Source organism: Dromiciops gliroides, chromosome 1 (assembly GCF_019393635.1).
Source record: "Dromiciops gliroides isolate mDroGli1 chromosome 1, mDroGli1.pri, whole genome shotgun sequence".
Lineage (NCBI taxonomy): Eukaryota > Metazoa > Chordata > Mammalia > Microbiotheria > Microbiotheriidae > Dromiciops > Dromiciops gliroides.
The window spans coordinates 630,846,998-630,871,507 of record NC_057861.1 but is presented as its reverse complement, the minus strand read 5'-3'; the positions used below and the strand labels follow the sequence as shown (position 1 = coordinate 630,871,507).

Genomic DNA, 24,510 nt, shown 5'->3' with positions numbered 1-24,510 from the left:
TGTAAGCCTATATCCTTTGCCTTCTGGAATATCATATTCTTATCTCTCCATTCCTTTATTGTAGTGGCTGCTAAATCTGGTGTGGTCCTGACTATAGCTGCTCAGTTCTTAAATTCTTTCTTTTCTTTGTCTCAGGCTGCTTGTGCAATATTTTTACCTCGACTTTGAATTTCTGGGTTTTAGCTATCATGTCCCTAGCAGTTTTTATTTTGGTTTTTCTTTCAGAAAGTCAGCAGTGGATTCTTTCTATTTCTACTTTGCCCTCTGGTTCTAAGATAGCTGGACCTCTAAAGAGGTCTTGAAATATAAAATCTAGATTCTTTATTTGGTCATTACTTTCACTTAGCCCAATGATTCTTTTTTTTTTTTTTTTTTTGGTGAGGCAAGTGGGGTTAAGTGACTTGCCCAGGGTCACACAGCTAGTGTTAAGTGTCTGAGGCTGGATTTGAACTCAGGTCCTCCTGACTCCAGGGCCTGTGCTCTATCCATTGTGCCACCTAGCTGCTCCTAGCCCAATGATTCTTAAATGATTTTTCTTTAATCTCTTTTCCAGATCACTTGTTTTTGCTATGAGATACTTTACATTTTCTTCTATTTTTTTTCAGTCTTTTGACTTTGTTTTAGTGTTTCTTCTTGTCCCAAGGAGTCATTATCTTCTCTTTGGACCACTCCAATTTTCTTCTCTTTTCTTTCTTTTAAAATATTTAGAATTTTATTTTCTCAAATTACATGTAAAAACAAATTTTAACATTGATTTTTAAAACTTTGTGCTCCACATTCTTTTCCTCCCTCCCTCACCACCCTTCCTTAAGAATTCAAGCAATTCAGTATAAGTTATGCATGTGTAGTCATGCAAAACATTTCCTCATTAGTCAAGTTGTAAAAGCAAACAGACAAAAAAACTTTAGAAAAAGGAATTAATAAAAAATGTATGCTTCAATCTGTATTCAGATACAATCAGTTCTTTTTCTGTAGCTGGATTGCATTTTTCATAAATCCTTTAGATTTGTCTAGGATCATTGCATTCCTGAAAATAACTAAGTCATTTACAGCAATCTTACAATATTGCTGTTATTTTGTATACAGTACATTTTACTTTGCTTCAGCTCATGTATATCTTTCTAGGTTTTTCTGTTAGCATCCTGCTCATCATTTCTTGTTTAGAATTTTATTTTCCAAATTACATGTAAAAACAAATTTTGACATCAATTTTTTAAAACTTTGTGTTCCAACTTCTCTTCTTCCTTCCCTTCCCACCCTCCACCCCAAGAACTCAAGCAATTCAATATAAGTTATACATGAGTAGTCATGGAAAACATCTCCACATTAGCCAGGTTGTGAGAAAACAGATAAAAACAAAACTTCAGATTAAGGAACCATAAAAAAAAAATTATGCTTCAATCTGTTTTCAGATACCATTAGTTCTTTCTCTGTAGATGGACTGCAATTTTCATAAGTCCTTCAGAGTTATATTGGATCATTGCATTGCTCAAAATAACTACGTCCTTCCCAGCAGATCATCTTACATTATTGCTGTTATTTTGTGTACGGTACATTTTACTCTGCTTCAGTTCATGTAGTTCTTTCCAGGTTTTTCTGATTGCATCCTGTTCATCATAACTTTTATATAGCACCTTAAACTTGACAAAGAATTTTCTTCACAATAGCCCAGCAAAGTAGGTACCATATGTTTTACCATTATAATCAATCATCATAAATGTTTCCCTCCATCCTATTCCCTTCCCATGATATTTACTCTATTTTCTATCTTCTTTTATCTTATTCCTCCTCAAAAGTGTTTTTTTTAATGTGTAAGGTATTTTATTTTTTCCGTTACATGTAAAGATAGTTCTCAACTTTTGTTTATACAAGCTTTACAATTTCAGATTTTTCTCCCTCCCTCCCCCCTCCCCTAGACAGCAGGTAATCTGATATAGGTTATATCTATATATCTCTATACATATACATATAGATATAGATATATACACACACATATATATACACATAATAACATTAATCCTATTTCTGCATTAATCCTGTTACAAGAGAAAAAATCAGAGCAGTGATGCAAAACCTCAAAATAGAAAAAAAAAAACAACAGCACCCAAAACAAAAGAAATAATATGGTTCAATCAGCATCTATACTCCACAGTTCTTTCTTTTTTTTTCTTGGATTTGGAGAACCTCTTCTATCATGAGTTCCCTGGAACTCTTCTGTACCATTGCATTGGTGAGAAGAATATAGTCCATCACAGTAGGTCAACACTCAATGTTGATGATACTGTGTACAATGTTCTTCTGGTTCTTCTCATCTCACTCATCATCAGCTCACTTAAGACCCTCCAGGTTTCTCTGAACTCCTCCTGCTCATCGTTTCTTATAGCACAATAGTATTCCATTGTATTCATATACCACAACTTGTCCAGCCATTCCCCAATTGATGGGCACCCCCTCAACTTCCAATTCCTTGCTACCACGTAAAGAGCAGCTATAAATATTTTTGTACATGTGGGTCCCTTTCCCCCTTCCATGATTTCTTTGGGCAAAAGACCTAAAAGTGGAATTGCTGGGTCAAAGGGTATGCACAGCTCCATTGCCCTTTGGGCATAATTCCAAATTGCTCTCCAGAATGGTTGGATCAGCTCACAGCTCCACCAACAATGCATTAGTGTTCCAATTTTCCCACAGCCTCTCCAACATTTATTATCTTCCTTTTTTGTCATTTTAGCCAATCTGATAGGTGTCAGGTGGTACCTCAGAGTTGTTTTAATTTGCATCTCTCTAACTCAAAAGTGTTTTGCTTCTGACTGCCCATCCCCCACTCTGCCCTCCCTTCTTTCACCCTTCCCTCCTTATCCTCTTCTCCTCCTACTTTGCTGCAGGGTTAGATAGATTACTCCTCCCAATTGGGTAGGTATGTTATTCCCTCCTAGAGCCCACTCTGATAAGATTAAGGTCTTTGAGTTAATTCTGTGTTCTAAATTTTCTTCTTCCCTCCCTCCCTCCTCAACCCTCTCTGTGAAATCAAGCAATTCAACACAAGTCATACATGTGCATTTATGCAGAACATCTTCACCTTCCTCGAAAGTGTTTTGCTTTTTAATGCTCCCTTCCTCAATCTGCCCTTCCTTCCTTCCCCTTCCACTTTCCTTCAGGGCAAATATATATTACTATACCCACTTGAGTATGTATGTTATTCCCTCTTTGAGCCAGTTCTGATGATAGTAAGGTTCACTCACTACCCCACTGCTTCCCTCACTTCCCCTCCCTTCCATAAGGTTTTTCTTGTTTCTTTTATGTGATCTACTTTTCCCCAGTCTACCTCTCTCTTTTCCTTTCTTCCAGTACATTCCTCTTACCCCTTAACTTTATTTTAAAGATGTCATCATGGGTTAGGTAGGTGGACGAAGCACCAGCCCTGGACCCAGGAGACCCTGCCTGCTCATCATTTCTTACAGCACAATAGTGTTCCATCACAATTTCATCCCACAATTTGTTCAGCCATTCTCCAATTTATGGGCATCACCCCAATTTCTAATTCAACCTTTTTTTTTAATCTCTTTTAGGATATAAACCTAGCAGTGCTATTATTAGGTCGAAGAGTATGCGTGGTTTTATTGCCCTTTAGCCATAGCTCTAAATTGTTCCACAGTATGTTTGAATCAGTTTCCCAAGGCCGCTCCAATTTTCAAGGAGTTTGTAGCTTTGGCAAAGTTTTGTGTCTCTTGTGCCAAGGTGTTAAATCATTCTCCAATTCTTTCTTCCATAGCTTTCATTTCTTTCCCAGTTTTTTTTTAGCACTTTTCTTTATAAAATAATTTTTTTTTAAGGCAGTTGGGGTTAAGTGACTACCCCCTATAAAATAATTTTTTAAAACTCTTGCTTCATCTCTCCCAGGAAGTCTAATTAAATTGTTACCAAGTTGTGTTTTTCTTGTAGTCCTTATATGTGGATATTTCGAAGTAATTTTCTTCTTTTGGGTTTATGTCTTGAGCATCCCTGTCACCATAATAGCTCTTTATGGTGGGATTCTTTTTTTTATTTATTCATTTTTTTACCCTACTTCCTGACTTTAGACTTTATGTTTAAAGTCTTTTGGAAGAAATGTCAGGGCTGAGTCTGTGTCCTCCAGGGTCTTGCTGCTGTTTTCTTAGAGTATTAAATCTGTCATTCCAGAATCTCAGGGACTAGTCTGGATGAGGACCTACAAGCTAGACTTCAGAATAGTCTAATCCTTTTTTTTTTTTTAAGAATAGTCTAATCCTGGGGCAGCTAGGTGGCACAGTGGATAGAGCACCGGCCCTGGAGTCAGGAGTACCTGGGTTCAAATCCGGCCTCAGACACTTAACACTTACTAGCTGTGTGACCCTGGGCAAGTCACTTTACCCCAATTGCCTCACACACACACAAAAAAAAGAATAGTCTAATCCTAGACAAAGTCTGATCTCTACCCTTTTGGTCTGAGCTCTGCAAATTCCTGACCTGGGTTTTGGTTTGAGCAACACATCTGTGGGCTTGTTTCAGTTGGATTTCTAGTAGGCTGGTACTGGACTCAGCTACTAAGAGTCAACTGGAAAACCATACTGGTTCAAAATGAAAGAATTGGAGGCTTCCCTTTGTTCTGGGATTCCAGCTCTGTTTATTCCACTGAAGGCTTCAGACTGGGATGGGAACTAGAACTAAGACCTCACTCAGCTCCTAAGGTCAGAGCCATATGATTGTAGTTCGCTTCTGAATTTGCTCCTTGCTTGGTATGCGGTTTTAAGGCCTGCAACTGTTCCTTACCCTATAACACCACCCCTAGGAACAAGTCCCATCCTTATTCAGTCCTGGATCTATGACCTAGTATTGGGTAGTAGGGAGTAGAGCTGCCACTTGGAACTCTACACAAGTTTGGGCCTCTCTCTGTTGTATTTGCAATCCCTTCTTGCCCTGGGATATAATCTTTCCCTGAACTGAAATGTTCCTTGCTGCCATTATTGATTAGATCAAGGCCTGAGACTTCTTATGACTCTCTTTCTCCCTATTATAATCTGAATTGCTGAGATCTCTCTATGAAGACTCGAAGGTATTTTCTAAATCTGTTTTGAGGAGTTGTGGTTTAAAGCTCAGTTGTGTTTCTTCCTGCTACTTCACCATTTTGGCCTCACCGTGACAATGGTTCTTAAAAAGATGAATTTGAGAAGAGTAGGTAGACCTGACATGGAAAAAAATAATCCATTCTGGAAGGACATAATTTTATTTATTATTATTTTTTTTTTAGTGAGGCAATTGGGGTTAAGCAACTTGCCCAGGGTCACACAGCTAGTAAGTGTCAAGTGTCTGAGGCGAGATTTGAACTCAGGTACTCCTGACTCCAGGGCCGGTGCTCTATCCACTGCGCCATCTAGCTGCCCCATAATTTTATTTTTTAATATTTTACCAATTACATATAAAAGCAATTTTAACATTCATTTTTTAAAATTTTGAATTCCAAATTCTCTCTTCCTTTCCTACCTTCTCCCTTCTGTAACATGGTAAGCAGGGGCAGCTAGGTGGCGCAGTGGATAAAGCACTGGCCCTGGATTCAGGAGGACCTGAGTTCAAATCCGGCACTTAGACACTTGACACTTATTAGCTGTGTGACCCTGGGCAAGTCATTTAACCCTCATTGCCCCACAAAAAACCGAAGCAAACAAACAAAAATATGGTAAGCAGTTATAGGTTATACATGTACAATCATGCAAAACATATTAGAGGTATATAATTTTAAATGTGCTCAGAAACTGACTTTCAAGATGTCTCCAATAGTGGATGATTTCCAAAAAATGCAAAAGACCAAAGGTGGTACTTTATTGTGTTTTTTTTAAGTGACTGAAGACATTAGCAAATGATCCATATGTCTACTTTCTAACTTCTGTATCAAACTATACAACATCAAAGGCATCCCTGATGACAAATAGAAGGCAACAAGCAACTAATTTTCTTGTAGAAGTCTACGTCTTCAGTTACATAATTCCTGAGAGCTATAGAGTCAATCAGTCAATCAGTATTTACTAAGTGCCTACCATGTGTCAGGCACTGTGCTAAGTGCTAGGGATACAAAGAAAAGCAGAAGACAGCCCCTGTCCTCAAGGAGCTCACCGTCTAATGGGGGAGACAACATGCAAACAACTGAACAAACAATACAAGTATAGGAATATATATAGGAAATAATCAGCAGAGGAAAGGCACTGGAATTAACAGGTATTGGGAAAGGCTTTTTGTAGAAGGTGGGATTGCAGCTGGGACTTGAAAGAAGGCAGGAGGCAGAGGTGAGGAAAGAGAACATTCCAGGCATGGAGAACTGCCAATGAAAGTGCTTGGAGTCAGGACAGGGAATATCCAGCCCATGGAGAACAGTCAGGAAGCTGGTGTTACTGGATCAAAAAGATTGTGAGGTGGTATAAGAAGACTGGAAGAGGGAGGGGGTGGGGTCTTGACTTATAAAGGGCTTTGAATGCCAAATATCACTTTTAACAGTTGAGTGGAGGGTAGACTAGATAGGGAGAGACTTGTAGCAGGCAGACCTATCAGCAGGCTAGTGTAAGAATCCAGGCATAAAGAAATGGAGGTCTACGCTAAGGTGGTGGCAGTATCAGAGAGGAGAAGGGGGTGTATTTGAGAGATGTTAGGAAACAACAGGCCTTGCCAACACTCCTTGGCAACTGATGTTGTGTTGATTGCATCAAAACCTTTAACAATGCTGCACCTCCTCAGTGTGATCCATGGCCACTTAAAAAACAATTTGGCCAAGTCAGCTACACAGGAAAAACAAATCAGACGAAGAGCACAAATTTCCCCAGTTATGGCATGCTGTTAGATAAGTGGCCATCAGTACATGTCTTGAACAGGTGGGTGCTGTGACTAGCTTTTGTGCTTTGCCCAGAATTGACTAGAATAAGAATATTAAACTGTATTTAATTTGGAAAATTACACAGTCTTTTCAATGATTTCAAGTGTCCCACTGTGACAAAAGCCCATCTCCTTTAACAGCAATATTTTCTAATGATGCAATAAGGATATAAATCATGATCTTAAAGAGCAATGATAAGTGATGACTGTTATGTGACAGATGTCACAGTGAAGGATTTATATGACTCAAAGAGGTAGTGGGTTACTCTTGTAGAGAGAGTAGGGGAGAACAAATGGATAGGTAATACAAGTACTGAACTGGAACTATACACACATGTCTAAATATACATAAAATGTACACACAGAAATATGTACATATACAAGTGTCCTTGCATATATGTGTATGTATCTTTTTTTTTAAAACAGCAAAAGGCCTCTAATACCTTGGGTATGTCTATGTAGATAGAATATATGAAAAGGAACAGAAAAAAAATCATTCAGAATGAGAAGGCATAGAGGGACTATAACTTACAAACCAGTGGAGGGAGTATTGACACCAGTTTGAAGTCAGTGAGATCATGGATGCATGGAAATATGGAAGGAAAAAAGACATAGTAAGAATATCTTTTTTTTTTTTTTAAATGGGGCAATGGGGATTAAGTGACTTGCCCAGGGTCACACAGCTAGCAAGTGTCAAGTGTCTGAGGCCGGATTTGAACTCAGGTCCTCCTGAATCCAGGGCCGGTGCTTTATCCACTGCGCCACCTAGCTGCCCCAAGAATATCTATTTAAAAACAAAATAGGGGGCAGCTAAGTGAAAATAGAAAATAAAAACAAAATTTTAAAAGAATAATGCCACATTAAAACCAAAACAATACTTTTTTCTCCCCCTTCTAGGCAGATGTTTTGATTATATCATTCTTCAGCACTGAAGAACATGGCCTCTTGCTTCAGGACAGCTTTCCACGGCCTTCTGCCTACCAGGCTCTTCTGGGAATTGAAGTGCCACATTATTACTTCACCAAAAAAGTGAGTCTTTTATTGAAAAGATTAGTTTTCTGATCCTTTATTTCCCTGGCTAAGCCCTGATCAATACCAGTTTTCCCATTGTTCTGAAGTATGAATTGGCTCCATAGTGTTTAACTATTTTTTTGAAGACCACCATAATTTAGCACCCAAAATGTACAGCAAATAATAATAGGGTTACCATGTCATGGATAGCCATACATTGTCGTTTTGTTTTAGAAAAGTCTTGTAATGAAAGAGTACTGAGCTGGTTATCATCAGAAAGATGTAGTTTGACTCCTGAATTTGTGAGAGCACCTTGCCTTGCCTAGGCTGAGCCATATCATGTTTCATTATAGATTAGGCATTGGAAACAAAAACAAAAAAAATCTGTATATTCAACATATCCAAATTTTCTCATGTCAGTAGATGAAAAAGTATCTAATAAAAATGACCAAAATATGTTTAGAATAGTGCTTGCGTAAAACAATATCAAATTAAAATTATGCTTAGAGATATTCAGGGTAAGTGAAAAAAAATTGAAATTAACTGAGTGAAGAGGTATTCCAGTCTTTGTCTCTTAAGTTTTTGTTCACAGTATAGACAGAAGTGGTGTCATTAGATGCCATCCATTAGAGTTTTATTTAATTTTTCTTCACTCCTTTTTCCTCCTCTCTGAACTAGAAAACTTAAAAAATTGATTACTCAGTGCATTCCATCTAGGACTTTTCATCATTTCTAAACTGCATATCTTTTTTCATATTTATACATCATTTGTTTTTTCTCTTCTTTTCTCATTTTTTCCTTTTTATTTTCCACTGATCATAGTTGTTGTTCCACAGAGGATGTATTTATAAGGCATTTGTAAGTATACATTGTCTTGTTTATTTGTTTGTTTTGTACCTTTTGTTTTTCTGTTTTTTCTAAGTTTTTTATTTTAAAGTGCAACAGTCCCCTGTTTGACATATTCTTGTGTTTAGCAACCATGTCTAGTTTTAGCCATATATTCAAAGAAACTTATATGAAACTTTTTCTTCATTTGAGGTATCATAACTCAATCAAAATTTAATTGACTGTCCTATCATTTCTAGCTTGATACTTGATGTATGACTTTGAACAAATCAACTTCGCTTAATTTCATTCCTGTGCTTCCCTATTTATAAAAGAGAAAATTATTAGTAATCTCCCTCACAAAATGATATTGAGGAATAACCAATAAGAATTGTATGCCTCTTTTCTTAGTTATTAGGCTATGTCCCATTTTATCAGCTCAATATTTCTGTTTTGGTTCAGCCTTATTGCTTTCACCTTTATAAGTAGGAGTTAAGGAACTAGGGGAATATGAATAAATGGATGAAAATGCATTTGTTAAGTACTTATTGTGTGCCAGGCAATGTACTAATTTGGGGGGATACAAATACAAAAGCAAAGGCAGTCCCTACCCTCAGAGAGCTTATATTTTTATTAGAGGGAGGCTACACAAATATGGGAGTAGAGGCCCAGGTGGAGTACTGTCGTTTGGTAAGTTACAGGAATGGAGTGTCGACAGGGGAATAGAAAGGAGAGTAGATGAGGGAATAGATTAACATTTTGATTTGTGATTGATTATGATACTGATTTGATTATGTTTCTGGAACTGGTAAGTAGAGGAACTCCAAAAGATATAGGGTCAAGGGGCTAAAGAGAATGTGTATGGCAGGAGGTGAAAAGATGGTATGGGAGAAAGGGGAAATATGGTGGAGCACACTTAAATATGGCAGGCCACATGAGGGACTTGAGATTATTATTATCAATTATTTTCTGCCTGTAACTTGGTCTCAGAAGATGGGTGGTGTAGTGGAGAGAGTGTTGTACTTAGTGTCAGGAAGTGGCCTGTTTTACAATTCCACCTCTAACACTTGATTGGCTCTGACCTGGAAAAAGTCATTTAACCTTTCTCAGCTTCAGTTTCCTTATCTCTAAAATGGGGGGGGGGGGGGAGTGTTGCTTTTTTTCCTGTTTCACCAGATTATAGAAAGGTTAGAGGGGATAATGTGCTTAAAGTGCTTTTCAAACCTTAAAACACTATGTAAATGGAAGCTATTGATACTAAGGCCACATTATTGTTCATAGAATTGTATATAGCAAATTATCCTTGGAAATAAATTCTGCTTGCCTATAGAGGCAAGCCTGTGACCATTAGTAATAACCAAAGTCTTTTTGTCACTTTATTATGACTTTTACTGACATGATTCTAGTCTCTCTCTTAACCTTCTAGTTTCTTCTTCCCTATTTATCCACATTTATCACACGATGGGCAAAATCTTATCCACTTTGCCTTGTCATGATTCAGAACTGTTCTACCTCTTAAGATCTTGGATTTTGAGCATCTCTTCTCAGACTAGGGTTTCCATCATCATTGTCTGCTCCTATTCCTTCATTCCTATAGAAATGATTCTTCACTTTCATCATGATCTCAACCACTCCCTTCTCCCCATTCTCTTAATCCATCCATCCCCTTCTGGATACCCTTTCCAGGCCCCTTGGTTGGCAATTTCGACAGTATTCTCACTAATTCTCTAGAATCCTTTACTCCCCCTAAGCTTGTTTGATGCCTGCCATTTCAACCCCCAACCACTTGTAACTTCTACTGCCAGTCTTCTTTCTCTCCATTCTGGGCTACAAAGCATTGCTTAGGAGCAAGTTATTACATCATGCTGATTCAAGTCTACAAAGTCACATGTACTGTTATTCACTGATCCTTTTATGCATCTCTCTTTTGTAACAATTAGAATTACGCCACCTGCTAGAGACTTACTGTAGAAAAGCTCTGCCATGAGGTGAAGGTCTCTGAGGGCAAGACCATGCATCTTTTCTTTGGTGTCAGGAAGTGACGTTTGCTTGTGGGAGGAAGAAGGGGGAGCCTGGCGCTCTGACTCACTCTCTTTCCTGTAGCCTCTAGCGGAGAGCGGAGCTAGGAATGCTCTCTCCCTTTAATAGAGTAGATAGATGAATGTAGGCCTTTCTCTCTCTCTTTACCAAATTCTTATTCTTCTTAATAAATGCTTAAAAGTCTAACTCTTGCTAAAGCTTATAATTTATTAGTGACCACTCATTAGATATTTTAGACAGTATAGCTAGAATTTTAGCCCTTACACTTTTTAAAGAAACTATTACTACTTTACATCTTCTCACTCTTTAAGCCCTTAACATTTAACTTCTACCTTTACCACTGTGCTAGAACTGCTCTCACAGGTCATCAGTGGTTTTCTGATTGCCAAGTTCATTGGCTTTTTCTCATCTTCATTCCCTCTGAGCTTTCTGTAACATTTGTCTTCCTAGTTTTCATCACTCCGCACTGTCCCACTTCACACCTTCTCATTTTCTGAGACCTCTAACTTTTTTCACCGTCATCTCTTTGTCTTCTTTCTTCCAGAGTGCACACATTCATTAAGACTTCCATGATGATAATCCCCAGGCCTCTCTTTCTGTAGCTTCAAGCACTCTCTTGAGTTCCAGTTCAGCATTTCCCACTGACTACCAGACATTTCTCTCAGGATGTCCCATTTTCATCTCAAACTCAAAATGCATAAATAATCATCTTTAGTCCCAAACCATTTCCTCCTCCTAAATTTCCTGTCTCTGATATTGGCAATATTACTATTTTTCCACATGCCTCAACATGAAACTTTGGAATCATCTTTGACTTCTTCTGATTTCTTCTTCTCCATAACATCCCTCCCATTTAATTATTTGCCAAGTAGAGATTATTATTTTTCACAATGCTTTTTTCATCTTTTTCTTTAAAAAATAAATTTCTACTGTGACTTCTCTAATACGTTATCTTATTACATCTTATCAGTACTATTGCATTAGCTTCCAGTGGATATCAGGTATCCACTGATATAGTCCCTTCCTCTCCCCAGTCCAAATCAGGAAGCATTTATTAAGTGCTACTATGTGCTAGGAACTATATGAAAGTTAGGGATATAGAAACCAAAAAAACCAAAAACCAAAAACCAGTCTCTGCCTTCTAGGAGCTTACATTCTACTGGAAGGTGATACTATGTAAACAGGTAAGTATATATATATATATATATATATATATGGTTATTTAATGAGAGAGAGAGAGAGAGAATCCTACCATCTTGGTGGATTAGAAAAGGCTTCTAATAGGCAGTGATACATGAACTGAACCTCAAAAGAAGATAAGAATTTTAATAGTTAGAGGTGAGGATCAAACAATCAATAAACATTTACTAAGTGGTGCTCAGTGCTAGGGATACAACAAGAGACAAAAGAGAGTTCTTGCCCTTAAGGAGATCACAATTTAATGAGAAGGAGTATATTCAAGGCTTAGTGAATGCAAAGGCCCAAAGATGAAATGCTAAGTTTGGGGAACAGCAAATAAGTCAATTTGGCTGGAATATGGAAAGCATGGAAAGGAATAATGTCAAATATTTCCATAAAGGTTTCTTGATTGTGAAAAGCTTTAACTGTGCATTTGAGTAGTATTTTATCCTAAAGGTAATAAATAGAAAGGTCCTTGAGAAGTAGACATGATCAAACTTGTGCTTTAGAAAGATTTTTTTAAAATGTTTTTATTCTGAATTTAACAAACACCAAATAAAATAAACATTTTAATATAGAGAGTAGAACAAGACGAAAAGATTATGCATGAAGCTATGAATCTCTTATAATATTCAACTTGATTTTCTTTTATAATATGTAAAAAATCCAATATGTGACTTTCAAAGCAATACTGCTTGTCTGTGATTCTTTCAGTTGTTCCTTTTCTATTCTCAGCATTAAAAAATTATTTCACTGGCCTGTTTTTCTTTCTTTTTCTTTTCTTTATTGTTTTGGCCTCTTTATCACAACTTTCTTTTCTACTCCTACTCCTAAGTTGAAAAAAAAAACCACAAGGAAAATAAAACTTTTTTTTTTTTTTTTAGTGAGGCAATTGGGGTTAAGTGACTTGCCCAGGGTCACACAGCTAGTAAGTATTAAGTGTCTGAGGCCGGATTTGAACTCAGGTACTCCTGAATCCAGGGCCGGTGCTCTATCCACTGCGCCACCTAGCTGCCCCGAAAATAAAACTTTTTAAAAATATACCTAGTAGGGGCAGCTAGATGGCGCAGTGGATAGAGCACCGGCCCTGGATTCAGGAGTACCTGAGTTCAAATCCGGCCTCAGACACTTGACACTTACTAGCTGTGTGACCGTGGGCAAGTCACTTTACCCCCGTTGCCTGCAAAAAAAAAAAAAATACATAGTAAAGCAAAAGAAATTCCCACATTGGCCCTATCTGAAAATGTATGTCTTATTCTACATCTTGAGTCAGTCACCTCTGTCAGCATGTGGTTATCATGCTTTATCACTAGTTCTCAAGAATTGTGGTTGATCACTTCATTGAACAACATTAGGAAAATTACTTAGATAACTTTGTGGATTGTAGAATAGAAAGGAAAGAGACTGAAAGCTGATAGTCCAATTTGAAGGCTATTATAATTAGTCCATATGAAAGGTGATATGGGAGTGATGGTTATGTGAGTGGAGAAAAGGGAACAGATGCAAGATATGTGGTGGTGGTAGAATCAACAAGTCTTAGAAACATTGGATAATGAGAGATGATTGAGAGGGAAGAATCAGGGATGATATCAAATTTATTAATCTGAGAAACTGGAAAGATGATAGTGCATGCAACAGAAATGGGGGGGATTAGAAGAGGAATGTGGTTGGAGAGAAAATAATAAATTCCATTTTGGTCATGTTGAGTTTGAGATACTCATCAGAGGGCTGTTTAGAATGTCCAGCAGGTAGTTGCATGGAACTTGAGCTGAGCAGAAAGATTAGATCTGAATCTGTAGATCTAGAAGTCATCTGCATAGAGAAATTGAAAAGATAGTGTAGAGGAAGAATTGAGAAGATTTGGCCACTGATTGTAGATACATAGATGAGAAAGAGGGAAGAGCTAAAGATAGCTTTGAGGTTGTAAACTTTTTGATAGGAAGGATGGCGGTGCTTCCAAATGAAATAGAGAATCTTAGAAGCAGCATAATTTTAGGGAGACTATAACAAATTCTATTTTGGACATGTTGAATTAAGATGCCTATAGAAGCTTAAGATGTAGAGATGCATTGGAAGTAGTTGATATATATATGCTTATATATGCATATATATGCTTAGAGATGATAATTGAACTCATGGTTGCTGATGAGATCATTAAAATAGAGGATGTAGAGTCAACAAGTGAAATCAGTATTGGTTTAAAGCAAGTTAAATGGTTTATAAATATAATCAATTCAATATGAAGTCTCTGTCTCTCTCTCTCTCTCACACGCACACACACATACACACACTCACACAAAACGTTGAAAGACTTGAGAATTCTGGTCAATTAAGTAATTCACTATGCTTCTAGAGAACCTATGATGAAGCACATACCTCCTGACAGAGTTGATGGAAGTTCTAGTCCAGGATAGGATCCAGTCCAACAGCAGCAGTCCCTTGGTGGTAATGGAGAACTGTAACGTACCACCAGATTTATCCTTTTAAAGCATCAACCTGCTTATGGCTTGTGAATGCTTAATGAATAAAGTTCATGTGCTTCAAGTTGTCATTCAGGTTCTATGATTTGGCCTCAATCCACCATTCCAGTATGGCTTCCCACTACTGCTTTATGGTCTTAGAAAAATGAACTAGTCATTATTCTCTGAACATACTTTACACTTTCTTGCCCCTGCGCCTCTGCTCATGGTGTCACTTCTTCCATGAAAACTACCCTGATTTCCCCAACTAAATGCTATCCTATATCTACCTCCTGTAGACCATCTTAGTACTAGGAATAATATTTCTTTTATGGCTTTTATCACACATTGTCTTATATTTTAGTTATTTATATATGTATTCTATTTTAAACTGTACATGTCTTTTATTTATTTTCTTTTTCTTTCTTTTTTTTTTTTTTTAGTGAGGCAATTGGGGTTAAGTGACTTGCCCAGGGTCACACAGCTAGTAAGTGGTAAGTGTCTGAGGCCGGATTTGAACTCAGGTACTCCTGACTCCAGGGCCGGTGCTCTTTCCACTGTGCCACCTAGCTGCCCTATTTATTTTATTTTTCAATTACATATAAAGATTTTTTTTTTTGAGTTCCAAATTTTTCTCCCACCCTCCTTTCCCTCCCACCTCCCAAAGCCAGGAAGCAATTTGATAAAGGTTATACATTACACTCATGTTAAACATATTTCCATATTAGTCGTGTCATAAGAAAAGAATCAGAACAAAAGGAAAAAATGCAAGAAAGAATAAACAACAACAACAAAAGCAACAGCAAAAGTGAGAATAGTATGCTTCAATCTGCATTCAGACTCCATAATTGTTTTTCTGAATGTGGAGACCATTTTCCATCTTGAGTCTTTTGGCATTGTCTTGGATCATTGTACTGCTGAGAAGAGTTAAAAGTCTATCATAGGGTGGCTAGGTGGCGCAGTGGATAAAGCACTGGCCCTGGAATCAGGAGGACCTGAGTTCAAATCCGGCCTCAGACGTAACACTTACTAGCTGTGTGACCCTGGGCAAGTCACTTAACCCCCATTGCCCCGCAAAAAAAAAAAAAATCTATCACAGTTGATCATCCTACAGTATTGTTGATACTATGTACAATATTCTCTTGGTTCTGCTCATTTCACTCAGCATCAATTCATGTAAGTCTTTCCAGGTTTTTCTGAAATCCACCCACTTATCATTTCTTATAGCACAATAGTATTCTATTACATTTATATACCACAAGTTGTTTAGTCATTCCCCAATTGATGGGCATTCCCTTAATTTCCAGTTCCTTGCCACCACGAAAAAGGCAACTATAAATATTTTTGTACATATGGATCCTTTCCCCGTTTTTTAATGATCTCTTTGGGATATAGACCTAGTAGTGGTATTGCTAGGTCAAAGGGTATGCATAGTTTTATAGCCTTTGGGGCATGTTTCCAAATTGTTCTCCAGAATAGTTGGATCAATTCATAGCTCCACCAACACTGCATTAATGTTTCAATTATTAGACAACCTGATAGGTGTGTGGTGGTACTTCAGAGTAGTTTTAATTTGTATTTCACTTATCAGTAGTGATTGAGAACATTTTAAAAATATGGCTGTAGATTGCTTTAATTTGTACAGTTCTTTTAAAATAAATGTTTATTGATATATTTTTATTTTACATCACCTAAATTACCCCTGCATGACTTCACCTCCTCATCCCAGAGAACCATCTCATGTAACAAGGAATGGTTTTTTGTTTTTTTTTTTTTAGTGAGGCAATTGGGGTTAAGTGACTTGCCCAGGGCCACACAGCTAGTAAGTGTTAAGTTTCTGAAGCTGGATCTGAACCCAGGTACTCCTGACTCCAGGGCCGGTGCTCTATCCACTGCGCCACCTAGCTGCCCCAACAAGGAATGATTTAAAGAAAAAAAGGAAGAGAAAAAAATCAGCAAAACTGATCAGTGCATTGAAAAAAATCTGAAAATACATGCAGTATTCCACAGCTGTGGACCTATTACCTCTGTAAAGGAATAGGAGAAAGTGTTGCCTTCTATCTCTTTTTGGGAACCATGTTTAAAATTGTTCACTTCTTGAAGGCTGTGACTAGCTCTTACCCAACTTATGTTCAATATACAGACAGGGTGGGCCAAAAGTCACAATGTTTTAATAGCTTTTTGAAAATTCTTTTTTTTCACCATTTATGAGATTTGATTTTTTATATATAATATAAATTCATTTCCTATATTGCTGTATATAATCTAAGGCGATGTAATTAAAAATAAAAAATAAAGGAGTTATTAAATATTGAAATTCCTTCATGACTTTTGGCCCATGCTGTATATACCTAGTACAGTTAATGCCTTGCATATATATAAGTACTCAATAAATATGTGTTGAATGAATGACCCTACTCACAAAGAATCCCTTTTAAGTTAATCAGTGTAGAATAATTGCAAAATCTACCCCTAAGTCATGGTTTTGAATCTTACTCATATAAGAACAGATCAAAAATAGATCATAACAAGAATAATCAAACAGCCCATTGCATTCATTACTCACCTTTTGTGCACTTGTTAAAAACAACAACAACAACAACAAAACCTCTTCCCCATTTGCTTTACACCCATACTGTCTTAAGTGTCTTGGAGCATTTGTGAGATCCAGATCTGTCCAGCCATGGTACAACTTTTGTCCATCAGCTATGGACAGTCTGCTGAGACAGTGTTTCTCTTCTCCAAAAAGCATTCTGTTAAAGGCTCATCTTTTCCCTCTGGGTGGCTGGTGCCTGGCTTTCAAACTCAGGAACTCTCAAGTTCAGAATTCCCTATGAGGAAGTGACCCCAGGTTTAAAAACCTTCTCTTCAGGGTCCTTAGTCTTTGACCTTTGCTCAGGAAAACAAATAGAAAGGTCGACGAAGGCAGCTGGGCTCCAGAAACTTCAGTTGCAGGCTTCCTCCAAAGCATGTCTTCTGACATGGGGCTTAAGATAAGTCAGAAGAAGTTTCTCCTGTGAGAAGCAAAACCAAAGATGACCAGGTAACAGGACAGACATACCGAGGAATCCAGGGACTATTAAAGTTTAGTTTGACCAACTAGATAGCAGGACAGACACATCTATGAAGTAAGGGGAGATAAAATTCCGTAGCAAGAAAGTCGCTTAGGTGTGGCTACTACCTGATCAGAGCTAGGAGACAGAGATAACCTCAGAGGTCAAGACCATCATTCCAAAAAAAATCCCCCTGACTCTCAGGAATATGACAAGCACTCAAGCTTTCCCCATCCCACCCCAAAAGGAACTTTCCACTTCTCTATAAAAGCTTTTGCCTTTCTCCTGTTCCAGGAGGAGGATGTTTCAAAACCACCTTCTCCCCAGGGGTGAAGTCTTGGGTCACTTTCTCCAGCACCAGATAAAAGACCATTTTAATCCTAACTGGACTGTGTACGAGAGTGTAATTCTTTACTGAAGAATACCGAAGGACCCCCACTTTTCCCCTGTGCCATATCCCATTTCCATGTACTTCTACTGTCTGTTACTTAATTTCTACTAGGAGATGGGAGGGAGAGAGATCTCCTGCCCCACATGCATATCTCAGTTTCCAAGTGCAAGGGAGAGAAAGTGTGTTAAAAAAAAAAAAAGGTCTCCTTGGTTCATTAGTGGAGCTTCTCACTCAAAAACCATAGGACGGGCATTTTCTCCTTTAGAGTCCTTTCTCCTAGGCTTCAGTCAATTCACAGGGGGAAGCCTAGTGTCTGGGGATCACTTAGAGTTCACTACTCTGTTCTCCTAGCAAGGGCCTATAGTACCTGTGTCTTAGCAAGAAGGACATGTCTGGCTCCTTGCAAGGGCCCAAACCCTGTGATCTCATGAAATTGATTGGGGTCGAGACTCAGATCATCCCCACATTATACCACCACCAGGTAAATATTCCTTTATCTTAACCTCTGATTCTTCCATCTTTCCCTGTGTCTTTCCCCTTATAAACTTATTTCTTGTCCATGCCACAACCTCCAGTTACTCTATCCCCATATGCAATTTTCTCAATTTATTATTCCTGTGTTGGCCTCATTTTCTTTTCTTCAAAATCTTGACCAGTGAAGCATCCCTTTCCAAACCCTATCCACCTCTACCATCTGGTTTCTCTGATTTTTATGTCTGACCACTGCTGGTAGAAATAATTCTATTGTGTTTACCATCTTTTGCAAATTTATCTTATATCAACTGAGTCCTCACTGCCACATGGAAATACTTCTACTCTTCCTTAACTGACTGTCACATTCACCAAGGCAGCAGGTGGATAATTGGATAGAGTGCTGGACCTGGAGTATGGAAGACCTTAGTTCAAATTCAGCCTTGGGCAAGTCATTTAATCTCTGATTGCCTGACTATTTAGATTCACTGAATCCCCTGGAGAAGGAAATGACAAACCATTCCAGTATCTTTGCCAGGAAAACTCCAAACGGGGTCACAAAGGGTTGGACATGACTGAAACGAATGAACAACAAAAATTCTCCACAGTATTTGTTCCAAAACATCCCTTCTTTTCTCAAGCTACCTATGCCACCACCTCTCCACTCCTTTTCAGCAGAAGACCTCATCAAATACTTGGATCAAGAAAACTGAGACATATTTTCTCTACTTTGGTACCTCAGATGTCCTCAATATGATCCCCAATCTCCCCTTTGCTTAAATTTCTAATGAAAAGGTAGGCCTCCTTGTCAAGGCAAACCCCTTTACTTGTGTGGTTGATCTAATGTTCTCCCATCTCCAAAAGCTGGTCCCTTTGATCATCTCCTCTTCTTTCTTTTCTTTTTAACTTTTTAACTTTTTTTTATTCTTGTGTTAACAAACTTCAACTAAAATAAATACCTATATGCATATTCACAATAGAATGAAAAGGGAATTATAAATGTGAATCTTTATTATGTACAGCTTTCTTTTCTTTTTACTTATATAATAATTTTAAAAGCTGTCCTTGGCTATTATTCCTTCTAGCCTTCCTTCTGTTCTCTTCTATATAGTTTAAGAAAAAAAAATATTTTAATGACCCACTTTTCTTTTTTCCTCTTTTTAAAAAATTGATTACCCTATCCTTAAACCCACTCTCCCTCCCAATTCCATTTTAAAAAAAACAACACCTTGGACAAAAGGAAAATTCAAGTGGACACAAAAGGAGTATGAATGTGTGTATACAAATATAATTATAAAGTATGTTTTGCTGATTTTGTTTATGCTTAGTGTTAATTATGAAGTTATTTCTTAAAATAGATAGAGCTTACCACTCCCTGGCTTTTGAATAAAAAACTGTCCTTAGTGGTATTTATTTTCATAGGTTATTTACTAAGTGTTATTTTATGTAATTAAGGATTTCACTATTGCTGAAGAAGCAAAAAGCCATAGAAAACCAAATGAGCATTCCTCTATCTCTTCCAGTCCTTGACATTATAAACTGATTTTTTTTTATGGAAAATATCTTATTAAGCAATATGACAGGGAGGAAGAGGACTAGACTTGGAGCCAGGAGACACTCATCTGTAAATGGGGATAATAAGAGCAAATACCTCACAAGGTGAGGATCAAATGAGATGACATGCAAAAAGCTTTGCATAATTTAAAGCTCTATATAAATGCTACTTGTTACTATCATTATCATGATTAGACAGACAAATAAACACAATTTATAGCAAAGAGGAAGATACTTATGAAACATTGAAGCTTTGAGAATGTAGCTTTAAGGAGTTAAGCAGAAATAGAATAGTTGAACTAGTTACCATCTGATAGGATTTTATTTGCCTATATTATACATTCGAAGTAACAGCCAACAGGCCTAATGGTTTTTCAATACCCTAAATGGCTTTTTGCATTCAGCAGGACTGCTTGGTCCATTTGCAGATAGCTCAGTCTTCATGGAAATGGGTCAGTTTTCTCATATGGGCTATAATAAGTATACTTGTAAAAGTTGAAATTAGAGAATAGGGATTAAAAAGGTATGTAAATTAGTAATGAAATGATGGCGTTTACCATTTAGCCAGGTGAAACAGATAAAGAAGATCAAGTGGAGTCTACAACTCATCGAATCCCCCAGATGGTAGGCAAGAAACCCCTACGAGATTTTATTGGTCTAGAAGAGTGTGACAAGACTACCCGGGAAGCCATGCTAAATTTTAGCTTCTTTGTCACCATTGGAGATATGGATGAAGCTTTCAAATCCATCAAGCTCATCAAAAGGTGAGGATTATTTTCACTAAAGGTTTGAAAGATAATGTAGGTACCTTTTGAGATCCTTTCACTTACTACTTTCCTTTTCTTTTTAATCAGATTGAAAATGATTAACTCTTTTGTTCCAGTTTCTTCACAATGCATTTTATGGGTTTGTCACTCTGTGAAATTCCATTGAGATTAGTAGAATGCCAGGACATGCCTAGTACATTCTGTTGCACAGAAAGGGGGTTCTATTTAAACACATCTGGTGGTAGGAAACAGATGAACAAAGCTCTTTGGACTCTTCACTCAGATCATCATATCTTATTTATTTATTTTTATTTATTTAAAAGGGGTTTGAGTATTTTCTAGCTAAATGTCTTGTAGTTGTTATACATCAATAATATGTAGATCTCTGGTCAAACACACAAATGAATACCAATAATGATAAATAATAAATAGCAAAACTTAAAAGTAAAAAGCTAATTAAAATGCTAAAACTTGTAGTGTGCTCCAAAGGCATTCACAAATTTAGTCAGAGGCTCTCTGCAAACAACGTTCTGTCAGGCAGTACCCAGAAGAATTCTGAGTTTGTTAGTAGGAACAATTGCAAATCTTACTATCTGAGAGATGGTAGACCATCATTAATAACAGAACTAAAGTAGACAAATCTGAATGAAATAAAGTCATTTGGAAATGAGAAAGACCTGATGCCATCTGCAAGGAAAATTCTGTAGAATATAAAGCAACTTTTGAAATATCACATGAATCATAGTCCTTTTTTCCTCTAATTCTTTTTGTCCCCAACTTGCTTTGCATAAATTGGGGGACTGGTTTTTCTCACATTGGCAACAGTGGCAAGTTGCCTTTTCAATGATCTGGGAAAGCAATAAGTGACTTAATGGCATAGAGTTATCCCACCTTTGAATACTTTATTCATTTAATGTAAACACAGTGATATTAGTTTGTTCCTAACCGCAGAGCTAATTTTTAATTTTAATGCTCATTACAATAATTCATATACAATAATATTAACAAAAAGGGTATAATGTCTTAAACTATTTTTTAATTGCAACTAATTTTAGTGCATGATGTTTAATTTTTTTAAACAAGAACTTTTCTGGAATGTAAGTCCAGCAGACTATCAGTGACCTATTGGTGCTTATCCATGTACTGATGGGAGCTGTCAAAAGAATCAGATGCTCTGGTGTACCCACTTGTGTGGTAGGGGTATAACAGGTGATCAGTAAATATTTTTCTTGATATATGTTTTTCTAGGGTATCAGTGAGTTAAAATGGTAGATTAATTTTTTAAATAAAAAATTCTAGTATAGCCTAAAATATGAGGTCCTGCTTGTTCATTTCTTTTTAACAGTAGAACCAAAAAGAAAAAAGAAAAAGATCCTGTGTTAAGTGGCCTTGAAAGATTTTCTGCAGGACATAGTTTATTCTAGTTAAAGGGAAAAATTCATGTAGTAATGGTGGGCATTTCAGAGCCTATGGCACTTTGGAATAATGGAGGCTCAAATTTCAGAAGTCTTTTATTCACTCATAACAAAAACAATACTTCATATATTTAGCAAGTTGGTTTTCTTGATCATTGTGCTTGATATATAGTATTAAGGTTTCTTGTACCCACTCAAAAATAAGCTGTGAATAAACCAAAACAGCTTGGGAAAAGTGATTTCCATTATTTACCTATAGTATCACTATTTGATTGGAGCCATCTCATAGAATTTTAAATGGATGCATACAAATATAAACAGTTACAAAATATAGTTCATTGGGATTTGTTTGGTGTTTCAGATTTTCTTTTTTAAAATTTTTATTTATTCATTTGTTTGTTTGTTTGTTTGTTTGTTTATTTATTTTTATGGGGCAATGAGGGTTAAGTGACTTGCCCAGGGCCACACAGCTAGTAAGTATTCAGTGTCTGAGGCTGGATTTAAACATAGGTCCTCCTGAATCCAGGGTTGGTGCTTTATCCACTGTGCCACCTAGCTGCCTCACAGATTTTCTTTTTAAAGCAAAATAGGTTAATTTCCCTCCATAATTTTCCAGATAGCAAAACATATCATCAAAGAAGGACTCAGTTTTCATACTCTTTGTAGAAACCATACTTTGAAAACTCATTTGTATAGAAAATGTAAAGAAGGAGATATCTCCCATACATGTTTCCACCCAGCTTTCTAGAACAGTATTTTTTTGTGTGTGTGAGGCAACCGGGGTTAAGTGACTGGCCCAGGGTCATACAGCTAGTAAGTGTTAAGTGTCTGAGGTCGGATTTGAACTCAGGTCCTGCGCTCTATCCACTGCACCACCTAGCTGCCCCCTAGAACAGTATTTTGACTCTTCTCTAATGGGCCCACAAAAATGGCCAAAAAATACAAACCCATTTCTTTTTACCCATGTGATTTTATGGAGAAAATTAAACTTTAAAAAGACATTTTAGCATGTTCGATCTTTTATTTTAACTTAGAAAAATAATTGGGGCATCATATAAGCCAATGACAAGGTTCTATAAGAAAACCTTAACCATTTCATTGTAAATGCAACTACACTTAATGTATTTCTCTGACATTTTCTAAGTCTTTCTGGTTGTTTAGCATTCTCAAAGCTGAGGCCTTACCAGGACTGAGGTATGACCTCTGTCAGAATAAATTAATCTAAAACTAAGATGGAGAATAAAGTGGCTTCACTTTGCATATTTTTTTACTTATATCACAAACTTTTGACTTGCAGCTACACTTGAAAAATGCATGCTTGTGAAATTATGTGACATAGTAAACTTTTATCACTGTACAAAAGTAGGGGTAGGGGCATATAATCTATTTATATATAATATACATATTATTTATGTGTATCATACATATGTATATAGCTATAATCCATAAAATTAATAATCAAAAGCCACTTCACAAGTGGTGAAAATGACTTTGTAATTGTCCATCAATTTCTACCGTATTAAATTATCACATGGATACATAGACAATATCCTGGTATAAGTCACAGTCCCTCCCTTTGCTGACTTTCAGCACGGTGATTCCACATAATCATTCTCTAGCCCACGACGAAATCGAGCAGTTAAGGTGCGGCTGATGACAATAACACGAGGTGCCATACAGTCGTCCCTCCTGTGAAGAATATTCCAGATGAGGATGGCAGCTGCTAGGGTAGCCAGAAGACAAGCTCCAATGTTCAGGTAGCAAGACCAGGACAAGTTGGTATAGGGACCAATTCGGTAAAAAGTCACTAGGCCAATGACCAGAACAAAGCCTGCAAAAAAAAAATAATAATTTTCATAAAATATCATTATAAAATTTGGAAAAATTTAAATTCTTGGTTTGGCATATAAGTAAAAATGACAGTTCTCTAATTTTCTTCTTTCCTTTTATAATTAATTATGTTGCCATGGTTAGCCTCATAATCTATATTTCCACCCTTATTTCACATTACTCCCCTTTCTCTGTCCTGGGACGGAATAATAAGGCTGCTTAAGTCCAAAGTGAGTAGAAACATACACTGAATGATAACCAAGAGTGCTTTTAAAAAGAGCCATACTGGGGCAGGTAGGTGGCACAGTGGATAGAGCACCAGCCCTGGATTCAGGAGGACCTAAATTCAAATCTGGCCTCAGACACTTAACACTTACTAGCTGTGTGACCCTGGGCAAGTCACTTAACCCCAATTGCCTCACTTAAAAAAAAAAAAAAGGCCGTACTCCTGTCCATAGGAAGACCATGGGCCACATGGATAGCAAGTGTTAAGGCTGGAATTGAACCAAGGTCCTTTGTACTTTGCACTGAATGATGCTGCCTTCAATAATAATGATATTAATAATAGCTGACATTTATACAGTGCTTTAAGCTTTACAAAGCATTTCACATATATTATCTCATTTAAGCAACAACCCTCTA

The 24,510-nt window shown here is 37.1% G+C and overlaps 2 protein-coding genes across 2 annotated transcripts in view; one reads left to right on the top strand and one right to left on the bottom strand.

The window, feature by feature from the left end:
* Positions 1-24,510, top strand: part of IFT140 (intraflagellar transport 140) — a 188,158-nt gene that overhangs the window by 80,650 nt on the left and 82,998 nt on the right. Inside the window, exons 17-18 of the mRNA XM_043969752.1 lie at positions 7,771-7,902; positions 20,421-20,620. Coding sequence (XP_043825687.1) covers positions 7,771-7,902; positions 20,421-20,620 — 332 coding nt within the window. The remainder of the gene's footprint in view (positions 1-7,770; positions 7,903-20,420; positions 20,621-24,510) is intronic.
* Positions 22,508-24,510, bottom strand: part of TMEM204 (transmembrane protein 204) — a 57,256-nt gene continuing 55,253 nt past the window's right edge. The window contains exon 4 of the mRNA XM_043969820.1: positions 22,508-23,869. Within this exon, the coding sequence (XP_043825755.1) occupies positions 23,625-23,869 (245 nt within the window). The 3' untranslated portion in view covers positions 22,508-23,624. The remainder of the gene's footprint in view (positions 23,870-24,510) is intronic.